The sequence below is a fragment of the Dipodomys merriami genome, unplaced genomic scaffold (assembly GCF_024711535.1).
Source record: "Dipodomys merriami isolate MVZ:Mamm:240054 unplaced genomic scaffold, mDipMer1.0.p SCAF_27, whole genome shotgun sequence".
Classification (NCBI taxonomy): Eukaryota; Metazoa; Chordata; class Mammalia; order Rodentia; family Heteromyidae; genus Dipodomys; species Dipodomys merriami.
Window position 1 is genome coordinate 8,251,147 of NW_027204159.1, and position 14,079 is coordinate 8,265,225.

General features: G+C 43.0%; 1 protein-coding gene across 1 annotated transcript; it reads left to right on the forward strand.

Moving 5' to 3' along the window:
• Window positions 1-977: 977 nt before the first annotated feature.
• Window positions 978-13,842, forward strand: LOC138837280 (protocadherin beta-4-like). Its single transcript, XM_070035979.1, has 2 exons — window positions 978-3,508; window positions 9,032-13,842. Exons 1-2 carry the CDS (start codon window positions 1,168-1,170, stop codon window positions 11,437-11,439), a joined length of 4,749 nt encoding a protein of 1,582 aa, XP_069892080.1. The 5' UTR covers window positions 978-1,167; the 3' UTR covers window positions 11,440-13,842.
• Window positions 13,843-14,079: the final 237 nt, after the last annotated feature.

The window sequence follows — 14,079 nt, forward strand, 5'->3', positions numbered from 1 at the left end:
ATAAAGAAAATGCAAAATTTTCATTAGTCACTAGGAATATTCAAGTCAAAACTTCAATATGGTAATATTCACTAGAATGTTCAAACAAAAAAGACAGCATCAAATGTTGACAAGGATATAGAGCAACTGGAACTTATATTTGTTCATGAAAAGTATTTCAAAAGATTTGCTAAAGTAAAATACAAACATACATCAGGAGGCACAACCACCTAACTTTACAAAGTCATCAGTCAATAGCATGAGAAAAACAGAACAGGGAAGTTTTTGAGTAAAGTTAAAAATTGGAAAAACTCAATGTTCATCAATGAGAGAAGATTGTAAAGGAACTACAGTACATTCATAGAGTAATGAGAATAAAACAAATTACAACATACCACAGATGAGTTCTATTAGCAATATTTTCAGTCAGAGAAAAACCATGAGAGAGTGATACTCACAAACTAACATTTACATAACAGTTCCAACAATAAAAAATAATCTTCGGTAAATGGACTCAGGATAGCATGAATATTTAAGAGTGAGAGAGAGTTGTAACCAGAAAATAAGAGAAAAGGATTCCTGTGGTTTTGGTAAGTTATACTTTTCATGCAGATTATTCTTAAACCAAAGTATTAATTGGGTGTACACCCACTGAGTTTTATACTATATTTTGGTCTTTTGTTTCTCGATGCATATTTTATTTAAAAAGAAAAAATCTAGCAGATATGAAACATAAGTTTTTTCTCTAAAAGTATTCCTTCTTCTGAAAATTAATTCATAACATGTTTCTTTAGAACATACAACAAATGACAGAAAGAGGTACAAGAGAGGGGAGTCCCGTGAATTGAATACTCTTGTAAAAAAAAAAAAAACAGTCCAGTTTGGGATTGAAATGGCAAAAGTTGTATGCAATAGTAAGTAAGGACGCTTGGTGGCGCTGCAGGCTAAGAATAAGAACAACCCGCTCTGCAGATACCCACAGCACCATTAAGCTGACAATCAGAAATCTTTCCTTAAAAGAAGGACGCGCATTTCGGTGAGGTCTAGAGGACAGATCTTTAGGAAGAGCATACTTCTAAAAACAAGTCAGTGAGTAAGATTTAATTGAGGTTATTTGGCGAAATCACCTGTGTGGATTAATCCTACACGGAGTTGAAGAAACGGACCTTCTGGAACCACGTCTGAACAATGGAGACTGCGCTAGCAAAAACCCCAGAGAAAAGGCAAGTTGCTTTCCTTGCTTTGCTATTGTTTGTGTGGGGGTCTGGTTGTGAGACAATTCGATATTCCATTCCAGAAGAAACGGAAAGTGGCCACTTTGTGGCCAACTTGGCAAAAGATCTGGGGCTGAGGGTGGGGGAGTTGGCCACTCGCAGCGCGCGAATCCATTACAAAGGAAACAAACAGCTCTTGCAGCTAGATGTAAAGACAGGCAGTTTGCTCCTGTATGAAAAGCTGGACAGGGAGGTGCTGTGCGGGGCGACAGAACCCTGTCTAATGCATTTCCAAGTCTTACTGGAAGACCCCGTGCAGATTTTTCAAGCTGATTTGCACCTCACAGATATAAACGACCATTCTCCAGAGTTCCCAGAGAGAGAGATGCTCCTAAAGATCCCAGAGAGCGCCCAGCCAGGGACAGTGTTCCCTCTGAAAGCAGCGCAGGACCTCGACATAGGGAGCAACACTGTCCAGAATTACACAATCAGCCCCAACCTTAATTTTCATGTGGTTACCCAGCACCGCGGAGATGGCAGGAAATATCCAGAGCTGGTGCTGGATAAGGCGCTGGACAGGGAGGAACAGGCTGAGCTCAGCCTCACTCTGACTGCGCTGGATGGTGGGGCTCCACCCAGCTCTGGGACCTCCACAGTGCGCATAGAAGTCGTGGACATCAATGATAACGCGCCTGAATTTTTACAGTCGCTCTATGAGGTGCAGGTACCTGAGAACAGCCCGATGGATTCTTTAGTTGTCACTGTCTCTGCTCGAGATTTAGATGCAGGAACGCATGGTAGTGTGGTCTATGCTCTATTTCAAGTAGATGGTGTTTCCCAGCCGTTTGTAATAGATGAAACGACAGGAGAAATACACCTGAGAATATTGTTGGATTTTGAAGCAACTCCATATTACCACATGGAAATTGTAGCTACCGATGGAGGGGCACTCTCAGGAAAATGCACTGTGGTTATAAGGGTGCTGGATGTGAACGACAATGCCCCAGAACTGACCATGTCAACGCTCAAAGGTTCTATCCCAGAAAATTCACCAGAGAGTGTTGTTGCCATTTTCAGTGTTTCTGATGCAGACTCTGGGGAAAACGGAAAGATGATTTGTTCCATTCCAAACGATCTCCCGTTCTTCTTAAAGTCCACATTCGAGAACTTTTACACCCTAGTGACTGAGAGGCCATTGGACAGAGAAAGCACAGCCGAATACAACATAACCATCACCGTTTCCGACTTGGGGACCCCCAGGCTGCAAACCCAGCACACCATCACCCTGCAGGTGTCCGACATGAACGACAACGCCCCCGAATTCACGCAGTCGTCCTACACCCTGTGGGTCCGCGAGAACAACAGCCCCGCCCTGCACATTGGCAGCATCAGCGCCACAGACAGAGACTCGGGCAGCAACGCCCAGCTGACCTACTCGCTGCTGCCCGGCCCTCAGCCCGGCCCCGACGCGGCGGCGGCGCTGGTGTCCATCAACACGGACAGCGGGCAGCTGTTCGCCCTGAGGGCGCTGGACTATGAGGCCCTGCAGGCGTTCGAGGTGCGCGTGCGCGCCGCCGACCGCGGCTCGCCCCCGCTCAGCAGCCAGGCGCTGGTGCGCGTGCAGGTGCTGGACGCCAACGACAACTCGCCCTTCGTGCTGTACCCGCTGCAGAACGCGTCTGCGCCCTGCACCGAGCTGCTGCCCAGGGCGGCCGAGCCGGGCTACCTGGTGAGCAAGGTGGTGGCGGTGGACCGCGACTCGGGCCAGAACGCCTGGCTGTCGTTCCAGCTGCTCAAGGCCACGGAGCCCGGGCTGTTCAGCGTGTGGCCGCACAATGGCGAGGTGCGCACCGCCAGGCTGCTGAGCGAGCGCGACGCGCCCAAGCACAGGCTGCTGCTGCTGGTCAAGGACAATGGCGAGCCGCCGCGCTCGGCCAGCGTCACGCTGCACGTGCTGCTGGTGGATGGCTTCTCGCAGCCCTACCTGCCGCTGCCCGACGCGCCGGCGCCCGAGCGCGCGCAGCCCGACCGCCTCACTGCCTACTTGGTCATCGCGCTGGCGGCCGTGTCTTCTCTCTTCCTCTTGTCTCTGCTGCTCTTCGTGGCCGCCAGGCTGTGCAGGAGGAGCAGGGCGCGCTCGCTGGCCGGCTGCGCGCTGCCCGATGGCCCCTTGCCTGCACACCTGCTGGACGTGAGTGGCACGGGGACCCTGGCCCACAGCTACCAGTATGAGGTGTGTCTGCAGGGAGGAACTGGCACCAACGAGTTCAATTTCCTGAAACCCGTTATTCCAAATAGTCTTTTTCAGGAGTCTTAATGCTGTGGCTTTGTAGTACATGAAATATTAAAACACTTCCTTTCCTTTTTGTTGTTTTCACATCGATACTGCTCTGATTGTTTTATGTTTTATTTTCAATCAGTTCTTCAGGTAATGCCTCTTTTGTTCGTAGTAATGGACAGGAATAATGAACTCATTGTGTTACTGGTGATTTCAAATAGGTGTACTTAACTTATTGAAATTATGTATTTTAAAGCAGTTACACTCAGAATCTGTGGACTTAAATATGTAAATCTTAAATGTTTCAAAGTACTAGTTTCACACCAGGCATAGTTTTGTTTTATCAGATATTTAATTGTAAATGCAAAAACACATCATGAAATCCAAATACATTTCCCTATATAACGTATAGTTCCTATTATCTTTATTTTCAAAAGTGAAGGTTTCCATTTGTTTTCTGTTGTACTTGCATATATTTACCCACTTCAATCCTTCTATGTTAGTTATTACTTTTTTGTTTATCCCCTTTTGATTTTCATTTTATTTTTAAATTTAATCATCATGGTGATGTACAGAGGGTTTACAGTTGCATATGTAAGGTAATGAGTACATTTCTTGCCTAATATTTTTAACCCTTGCTTGCCTAATATTGTTAGCCCCTCCGTCATTTTCTCCCACCTTCCTTCTCCCTATTCCTCTCCCTCCAAGTTGTAGAGTTCATTTCCAACAAAGTGTCTTGTGAGTATTGTTGTTGCATTGGATTCTCATGTTCTTTTCTCCTCTAAATTCCATATATGAGGAAAAGTTATGATACTCTTGTTTTGAGTTTGGCTTGTGTAGGATAACAGGATTTTCTCCATTCCCACCCATGTACTGAAAACTGCGTACTTTGATTCTGCTGTACGGCTGAACAAAACTCCATACTGTATTTCCAATAATATTCCTAGTACACTTTCAGTTAATGGCCTGTAGGGAAAATGATGAAGTGTTTAAGATCAATTAATTCCCTTTTAGGCTCATAGTACCCAAATGAAAAGAAAACATGTGATTCATTCTCTTTATTGAGTTACAATTAATACTTTGTTAGTGTTGTATTTCCAATGAACAAAAGAATGAATGTATACAGTAAACTCCTCTTAAGTGATTATAGTTGTTCAAAGCATAGTCACAATGACTGAGGACATAATTAAACTGAAACCATTTTAAACATCTGAGTGTGCTATTTTGCATGAGACATTATTATGGCATGAGGAATGACAGTTGGCTTGTAAATTCAGAGTTGCAATCATGAAGACCCCTTTCACATGTAATCTCACAAAGATACATAGATGTATCTTGTCCATGGAGTCCTACTTCATTATTCATGATTCCCAGACATACATAGTGTGATTTAGAAGGGAACTATTTTCTTCTCCCTTTGTTTTCCTTGTTTACACTACAATATAATATTGATTTGGGATTATTTACAGTCCTTTTGGATAAAAATTGTCCATACTCATCAGCATTCTACTTTCAACATTGTAATTACAAGAAGCTGAATGAGCCAGGTACCATTGGCTCCTGTAATTACTGTAAATCCTGTAATTACTCTTGTAATCCTAGCTACTCAAGATACTGAGATCTGAGGACCATGATTTGAAGCCAGTTGGGGCAGAACAGTACCCATCATTTTCTTATCTCGAATCAACCACTCAAAAACTGTTGGTCCTGTGGCTCAAGTGGTGGAACACTAGTCTTGAGCACAAGAAGACTCAGGGACAGCACCCAAGCCTTGAGTTCAAGCCTCACAATCAACAAAATAATGAAGCTGAACAAAAAAATACCAAAGGAAAACAAGACCACACTAAAGCTACCAGCACAACTATGTTTATTGCAGCATTATTTACCATAGCTAAGACATGGAACCAACCCAGATGCCCCTCAGTAGATGAATGGATCAAGAAAATGTGGTATATATACACAATGGAATTCTATGCCTCCATCAGAAAGAATGACATTGCCCCATTTGTTAGGAAATGGAAAAACTTGGAAAAAAATTACGTTAAGTGAAGTAAGCCAGGACCAAAGAAACATAGGTCCCTTGGTTTCCCTTATTTGCAATATCTAGTATAGGTATGAGTCAAGCGGAAAAGGTCAGATAATGTGATGTTAGGAAAATGAACCCTTAGATATGTATTTTAATGTTTTTTTTCTTTCCTGCATTTGTTTCTAATGCATTTATAAGATTATTTCTTTGTTGCTTTGTATGTCCCTCCCCCACAGTATAACCCCTGCTTTCACTATATTTGATGTCAGTATAACTTGTGGAGGAGATGGGGAAAAACAAGTCGTTTAAGGATACAGGTGGACCTGTTGCAACAATGAGAAGTACAAGTTGTCATGTCGAAAATGAGCTTTACAACGTTGGTGCAGGGGGGAGGGGGGAGGGAAGAGGTTTGTGTGGGGGGGTGAGGGGGAGGCTGGGAAGGGATGTGAAGGGTAAACAAAGGAGGAGGCTGCAATGCTTGATAAGAAATGTACGCATTATCCTGCCCATGTAATTGTAACCCCTCTGTACAGTATGTTCACAAAAAAATAAAATAAATTGAAAAAAATACCAAAGAAAAGAGAACAATATCATGAAAGTCTAAGTTAACCACAGCTAAGAATAAAATCTCGAAACAACAAATTTTTTTTTAATTTAATTTTATTTTATTTGAGAACATACTGTACAGAGGGGTTACAATTACATTGACAGGATAATGCATACATTTCTTACCAAGCATTGCAGCCTCCTCCTTTGTTTACCCTTCACCTCCCTTCCCAGCCTCCCCCCTCCCCCCCACCCAATCATACCCCCCTCCTCCCCCACACCGACATTGTAAAGCTTGCTTTGACATGACATTTTGTAATTCTCCTTGTTGCAACAGGTCCACCTGAATCCTTAAAAGACTTGTTTGTCCCCATCTCCTCCACATATTATACTGACATCAAATAAAGTGAAAGCGGGGGTTACACTGTGGGGGAGGGACATACAAAGCAACAAAGAAATAATCTTATAAATGCGTTAGAAACACATGCATGAAAGAAATGAAAACATTAAAATACATATTTAAGGGTTCGTTTTCCTAACATCACATTATCTGACCTTTTCCGCTTGACTCATACCTATACTAGATATTGCAAATAAGGGAAACCAAGGGACCTATGTTTCTTTGGGCCTGGCTTACTTCACTTAATATAATTTTTTCCAAGCCTTTCCATTTCCTAACAAATGGGGAAATGTCATTCTTTCTGATGGAGGCATAGAATTCCATTGTGTATATATACCACATTTTCTTGATCCATTCATCTACTGAGGGGCATCTGGGTTGGTTCCATATCTTAGCTATGGTAAATAATGCTGCAATAAACATAGTTGTGCTGGTAGCTTTAGTGTGGTCTTGTTTGTATACATTTGGGTAAATGCCCAAAAGTGGGATTGCTGGATCATAGGGGAGATGTATGTGAATTCTTTTGAGGAACCTCCATACTGCTTTCCAAAGTGGTTGAACAAGTTTACATTCCCACCAACAATGAAGTAAGGTTCCTTTCTGTCCACATCCCCTCCAGCATCTGTTGTTAGAGTTCTTGATTTTTGCCGTTCTAACTGGAGTGAGGTGATATCTCAATGTTGTTTTGATTTGCATTTCTTTTATGGCTAGGGATGTTGAACATTTTTTCATGTGTCTATTGGCCATCCTTCTTTCTTCTTCAGAGAAGCTTCTCTTTAAGTCTTTCGCCCACTTATTTATTGGGCAGTTGCGAAACAACAAATCTTATTTTGCATGGAATTGGAAAAATACTGTCATATAATATTATTCTTCAATTAAAGAAATGCATTAAGAAAATAAGTTTTATTCTCATAGGTATCATCATGTTCCAGAAATTTAATATTAGTGACTAAAAGAGAATGGAAATTCTCAAAATTTTTTGAAACTCTCCATGAGGAAAAAGATTAGCATTTCTTTAAGCATACATAAACTGCAGTTAGTGCTACATAAATATGTTGCTGGGTGGGGCATACAGATCAATGGTAAAGTATGAAATTTATTCCTAGTGTGCAAGAGTTCCTTGGTTCTCTACCCAGAACAAAATACCTGTCATTGTATATAACTGAAAATCAGATACGCAAATCCTTAATAATCAAAAATAATTTTTTCTATTCATTCAAACTACTTTAAAGGCATTCTTGAATATGGGTCTTTTAGGCAGACCTTTTTCTTCTTTTCATACTTATCTATTCTTATAAAGATAAGGAAAAAGGTCAAGTCTTCGGTTTAAAACATCCTTTTTGGCTGCCACTGCCATGGGAATTATTTAATTGTGGCAAGTAAAGAGGAGGTAATTCTTTCCCAGGCCACTACACTTGGGAGGGTCATTTATAATTTGAGGACAAAATAGATGTAATTAATGAGTGTGCTTTATTGTTGTTGTTGCTGCTGTTGTTGTGGCTTTGCAATGGGCATGCAAGCACTGTATCACCAAGCTATATACTCAACTGCAGATCCGATCAGCAATTCACATGAAATGATTATTAGTAATATAGATAAACTGAATGTATACATTGTAGGTTAAGTAAAAAATTGCAAATATAGAAAAGATAATGGTCTAAATCTCATGGCAAGAAACCATTATATCTTATACTTGGTTGAAAGTTGTCTTCACTTATGTGTACATGAAAACAAAATTTTCTTTTCTATTTTTTGGTTAATTTTTTTTATTGTGAAAATACCATATAGAGGGGTTACAATTACATGGGCAAGGTAATGAGTACATTTCTTATCAAGCATTGTTGCCTCCTCCTTTTTTTCCCCTTCACATCCCTTCCCATCTCCCAACCACCCACTCCCCCCACCTCCACCCCCTGCCAAAGTTGTAAAGTTCGTTTTGTCACATAACGATTTGTACGTCTCATTGTTGCCATGGGTCCACCTGTATCCCTATTTAAATGATTTGTTTTTGCCCTTCCCCTCCACAAATTATACCAACATCACATACAGTGAAAAACAGGGGTTATGCCATGGGGGAGGTATGAAAATAACTTTCTTAGGCTTTTATTTCTTTTTGAGACAGGGTCTTACTGTACAGCCAAGGCTGGCCTCCTTGGCTAGCCTGAAGAACCTCCGGCCATCACACCCACATCCAAAATGCCCTTTATTTAGCTATTTCATTAAGCACAGAACACAGAGAAACTGCCAGATGTACAGTACTAACTATAGTTGCTGTAATGGGTCTATTCAATCAGAAACTTGCAAAAGGTCATTTTACTTGAATATCTCGGATTACTTTCTCAATCAGGACGCAGGGTGGCGCTGCAGGCTAAGATTCCGAATAAACAGCCCTAAAGAGCGCCTGTATTCCTTTACACTGTAATACACAGTCAAATACAGAAGCTTTGGGAGAGGCTATGAACGGAGTTGGTCGAACGTATACCAAAGAATTGATGGAGAAAAGCCACTTTCTGATGATTCAGCCAAACAAGAAATCATAATACATCTCCAGCATTTCCTCAGGAGCAGCAGAAGTGATTGAATGCCAGCATCAGACTCCAACATGGAGAAGGTAGAGATGATTCTCTCAAACAGGCAAGTGAGGTTCTTTGTTGTTATGCTGTTTGTGTCTCTTGTTCGCCCGGAGCCCATGCGATTTTCTGTGAAAGAAGAAACAGAAAGCGGTTCCTTTGTAGCCAGTCTTACCCAAGATCTCGGCATGGCACTTGGGGAATTGGCTTCCCGATCTGCCAGGGTGGTGTCTGACGATTATAAACAGCATTTGCTGCTGGACCCTCAGAACGGAGATTTGCTTCTGAGAGAGAAATTAGACCGGGAGGAGTTCTGTGGCCCCAAGGAACCGTGTGTGTTGCGTTTCCAAGTTTCCCTGGAAATGCCAGTGCAATTTTTTCAGGGAGAATTACTGATTGAAGATATAAATGATCATGCCCCAGTTTTTCCTGATAGGGAAGTGCTCTTGAAAATACTGGAAAACAGTCACCCAGGAACTCTGTTTCCATTAACATTAGCAGAGGATTTGGATGTGGGCATTAATGGGATTCAAACCTACACAGTCAGCCCCAATGCTCACTTTTATGTGCTCACTCGAAATAATAGCGAAGGCAAGAAGTACCCAGAATTGGTCCAGGACAAAGCGCTGGACCGCGAGGAACAGGCTGAGCTCAGCTTAACCCTTGTGGCTCTGGATGGTGGGACTCCACCTAGGTCTGGCACAGTCTTGGTTCGAGTCCTGATCATGGACGTCAATGACAATGCTCCCGAGTTTGTGCACTCTCCATATGAGGTGCGGGTCCTGGAGAACAGCCCACCAGATTCTGTGATTCTAAACGTGTTAGCCAAAGATGCAGATGATGGGAACTTTGGGAGTGTTTCCTATGGCTTCTTCCAAGCATCAGATGACATTAAGCAAACTTTCTCAATAAATGAGATCACGGGAGAAATTCGACTGAAAAAGGCATTGGACTTTGAGAAAGTTACTTCTTACCGTGTGGAAATGGAGGCCACTGATGGAGGAGGCCTAACTGGGAAGGGCGTTGTATTCATAGAGGTGGTGGATGTGAATGACAATGCCCCAGAAATTACCATCTCTTCACTCACCAGCTCCATCCCAGAGAATGCTGCTGAGACCTTAGTCTCTATCTTCAGAGTTGGAGATAGGGATTCTGGAGATAATGGAAAGACAGTATGCTCTATTCCAGATGACCTTCCTTTCATCCTAAAATCTACTTTCAAGAATTTCTACAGCTTGATGACAGAGAGTCCTCTGGACAGAGAAAGCACAGCCGAATACAACATCACAATTACCGTCACCGACTTGGGGACTCCCAGGCTGCAAACCCAGCACACCATCACCCTGCAGGTGTCCGACATGAACGACAACGCCCCCGAATTCACACAGTCGTCCTACACCCTGTGGGTCCGCGAGAACAACAGCCCCGCCCTGCACATTGGCAGCATCAGCGCCACAGACAGAGACTCGGGCAGCAACGCCCAGCTGACCTACTCGCTGCTGCCCGGCCCGCAGCCCGACCCCGACGCGGCGGCGGCGCTGGTGTCCATCAACGCGGACAGCGGGCAGCTGTTCGCCCTGAGGGCGCTGGACTATGAGGCCCTGCAGGCGTTCGAGGTGCGCGTGCGCGCCGCCGACCGCGGCTCGCCCCCGCTCAGCAGCCAGGCGCTGGTGCGCGTGCAGGTGCTGGACGCCAACGACAACTCGCCCTTCGTGCTGTACCCGCTGCAGAACGCGTCTGCGCCCTGCACCGAGCTGCTGCCCAGGGCGGCCGAGCCGGGCTACCTGGTGAGCAAGGTGGTGGCGGTGGACCGCGACTCGGGCCAGAACGCCTGGCTGTCGTTCCAGCTGCTCAAGGCCACGGAGCCCGGGCTGTTCAGCGTGTGGCCGCACAATGGCGAGGTGCGCACCGCCAGGCTGCTGAGCGAGCGCGACGCGCCCAAGCACAGGCTGCTGCTGCTGGTCAAGGACAATGGCGAGCCTCCGCGCTCGGCCAGCGTCACGCTGCACGTGCTGCTGGTGGATGGCTTCTCGCAGCCCTACCTGCCGCTGCCCGACGCGCCGGCGCCCGAGCGCGCGCAGCCCGACCGCCTCACTGCCTACTTGGTCATCGCGCTGGCGGCCGTGTCTTCTCTCTTCCTCTTGTCTCTGCTGCTCTTCGTGGCCGTCAGGCTGTGCAGGAGGAGCAGGGCGCGCTCGCTGGCCGGCTGCGCGCTGCCCGATGGCCCCTTGCCTGCACACCTGCTGGACGTGAGTGGCACGGGGACCCTGGCCCACAGCTACCAGTATGAGGTGTGTCTCACAGGAGACTCTGGGAATGGTGAGTTTAAAGTCCTGCAACCGATAGTGCCCAACCTCTCAATTCAGGACTCTGAAATAGACTCTTTCAACATATCCCAGTTTAGGAATAATTTTGTATTCAATTAGTTGCTATTTGTTTTACTTAATGTGGCCAACTTTCCTCTGCTATACCCTTCTGTGAAGAAATTATATCATTATATGAAGCTATTCACATCGCTTTTCCCAACCTCTGCATGTTTTTTTAGCAGCATAGTAGGTGTTAGTCCATTATCTTAATTTATTACAATGAATATTATGATGTATTTCATTTTACCATATTTCACATTCATCATTGATTTCTCAATAACTTAATTTGGTGAGGAATATTTAAATTTTTAAAATTATTTTAAATTAATTGTTGTGGATATTGAACTCAGTGACCCTTGGATGTTTAGCACGTATGATACCACTGAGCTTCATTTGCAGCTACAATTGCTAATACCTACTTGGCTCTTTCTGGTTGACTGTACTACCAAGTCAATCTCCTGAGTAGCCATAAACATAAAATGTAGTGAAGTGATCTCTCCAAGTTGTATGTAAAATATCACTTCATGAAAAAATTAATGCTTTCAAATTGTTACTGTGTTCCTCTTCAAGTCCTCTCTATGCTGGAGGTTATTTGGGTGTATTGTGTCTGCTACATATTAAGTACTTCATAAATACTAATATTAACTGTAAAAAATCAATTCTCATTTGTAAACAATAAAAATCTTATATACTTTCTCCTCCTTTCAGTAAATAAAATTGTTAATGCTAAGATTGTAGCTCAGTGGTAGATTACGCATGTATTCCAAGTCAATAGTTCATACATCAACACCAAAAAGTAAAAAAAGAAAAAGAAAATCATGTTAAATTACTGCTGTATATAATCCTCTTAAGATGTAATCTAAGTTAGGTGCTGATGACTCACACATGTAATCCTAGCTACTCAGGAACCTTAGATCTGAGGTTTGAAGCTAGTGTAAGCAGGAAACTCCTTTGGCCTGAGCTTCCAGGAAGCTTGAAGTTAGAACTGTGGCTCAAATGGTAGAGTCTTGATTGAGTCTTGAGCACAATTCAGGGATAGCACCAGACCCTGAGTTCAAGGTCTAGGACCAGCACATACCCACATCCATATGCACACCCCTCTCCCCCATACAAAGTAATTTGAGAGCCTGAAATAATCTCCAAAACACTACAAAGAGTTCAGGACTCTTGGCAACATCATTTCCTATTCTTGTCCTTTTCTTTAATTATAAAAAATTAAGTGTAGATTTTGGAGAGAGAGACAGTTAATTTTCAAATCCAGCACCTCCTATGTTCTAAGCATGCAGTTATCTCTGTGCTCTAGGAACAGTTTCAAGTGTGTATTAATGTATGTATTTCCTTTTTTCCCCTGAAGCTTCCCACACCATTCAAAAGAGACAGGAAATTATGGAATTTTGGTTATATATTTTTTGTTGGTCATGGAGCTTGAACTCAGGACCCCCTGGGCATTGTGCCTAGGAACTTTCCCTGATCTCTTTTGCTCAAGGCTAGCACTCTACCATTTTGAGCTACAGCTCCACTTTCAATTTTATGGTAGTTAAGTGGAGATAAGAATCCCATAGTCGCCGGGCGCTGGTGGCTCACGCCTGTAATCCTAGCTACTCAGGAGGCTGAGATCTGAGGATTGCGGTTCAAAGCCAGCCCGGGCAGGAGAGACCGTGAGACTCCTATCTCCAATAAACCACCAGAAAACCGGAAGTGGCGCTGTAGCTCAAGTGGTAGAGCGCTCGCCTTGAGCTGAAGAGCTGAGGGACAGCGCCCAGGCCCAGAGTTCAAGCCCCACGACCGACAAAAAAAAAAAAAAAAAAAAAGAATCCCATAGTCTTTTCTGCCTGGGCTGGCTTTGAACTATGATCCTCAGATACCAGCCTCCTGAGTAGCCAGGATTACAGGCTTGGATCACCCACACTTGGCATGTCTATTTTATGTTATTCTGATCATTAGTTGATCTTGATTTTTCACTTTCCATTACTTTGTAGACTTGGACAGTCATTATCAACCGAATAATTATTTCTGACAGGTGGCATTGGTTCTCAAGAGACTGAGAACTAAGGATCATGATTTGAAGCCAGCCACAGTAGAGAAGTCTAAGACATTATGTCTAGTTAAACAGCAAAATTCTGGACTGGAACTATAGCTCTAGGGGTAGAGTACAAGCATGAGTAAAAAAAGTCAAATGAGAGTACAAGACCTTGGGTTCAAGCACCATTGCTAGCAAATAATAGCAATTATTTCTTTGTGATGCTTAGCTCTCATGTCTCAGTGTGCTTTTTAATTATTTTTGAACTAATCTTTCAATCATATTAAAGTTGCATTTGTATAGTAATGAATTTACCCAACTTATGTTTATTTTAGTTGTGTTCAATAAGCCAACTAAGTTGATAATGTAAATTCTATTTAGTTAAATTCATACAGATATCACCATAGGATAATTTCATTGAACTTTTGGCAGATCATGGGTAATTGAAGAGTTTGATTTATATCATTTATTTTAAAATATCAATTGTTATTACACTAGAGTTTGAATCTCTATATTTCCCCTTAATTAATATTGATATAAATAAATAAAAGCAAATTTACTGACCATTTATTCTTGAAGTACAATTTTTATTAAATTTATTAATTAAAGTAGGGAAGCAGAAAATGTAAGAAAAGAATTAAAAACTAACAAAGAAAGATGGGAGTCAACTCCACTGACTT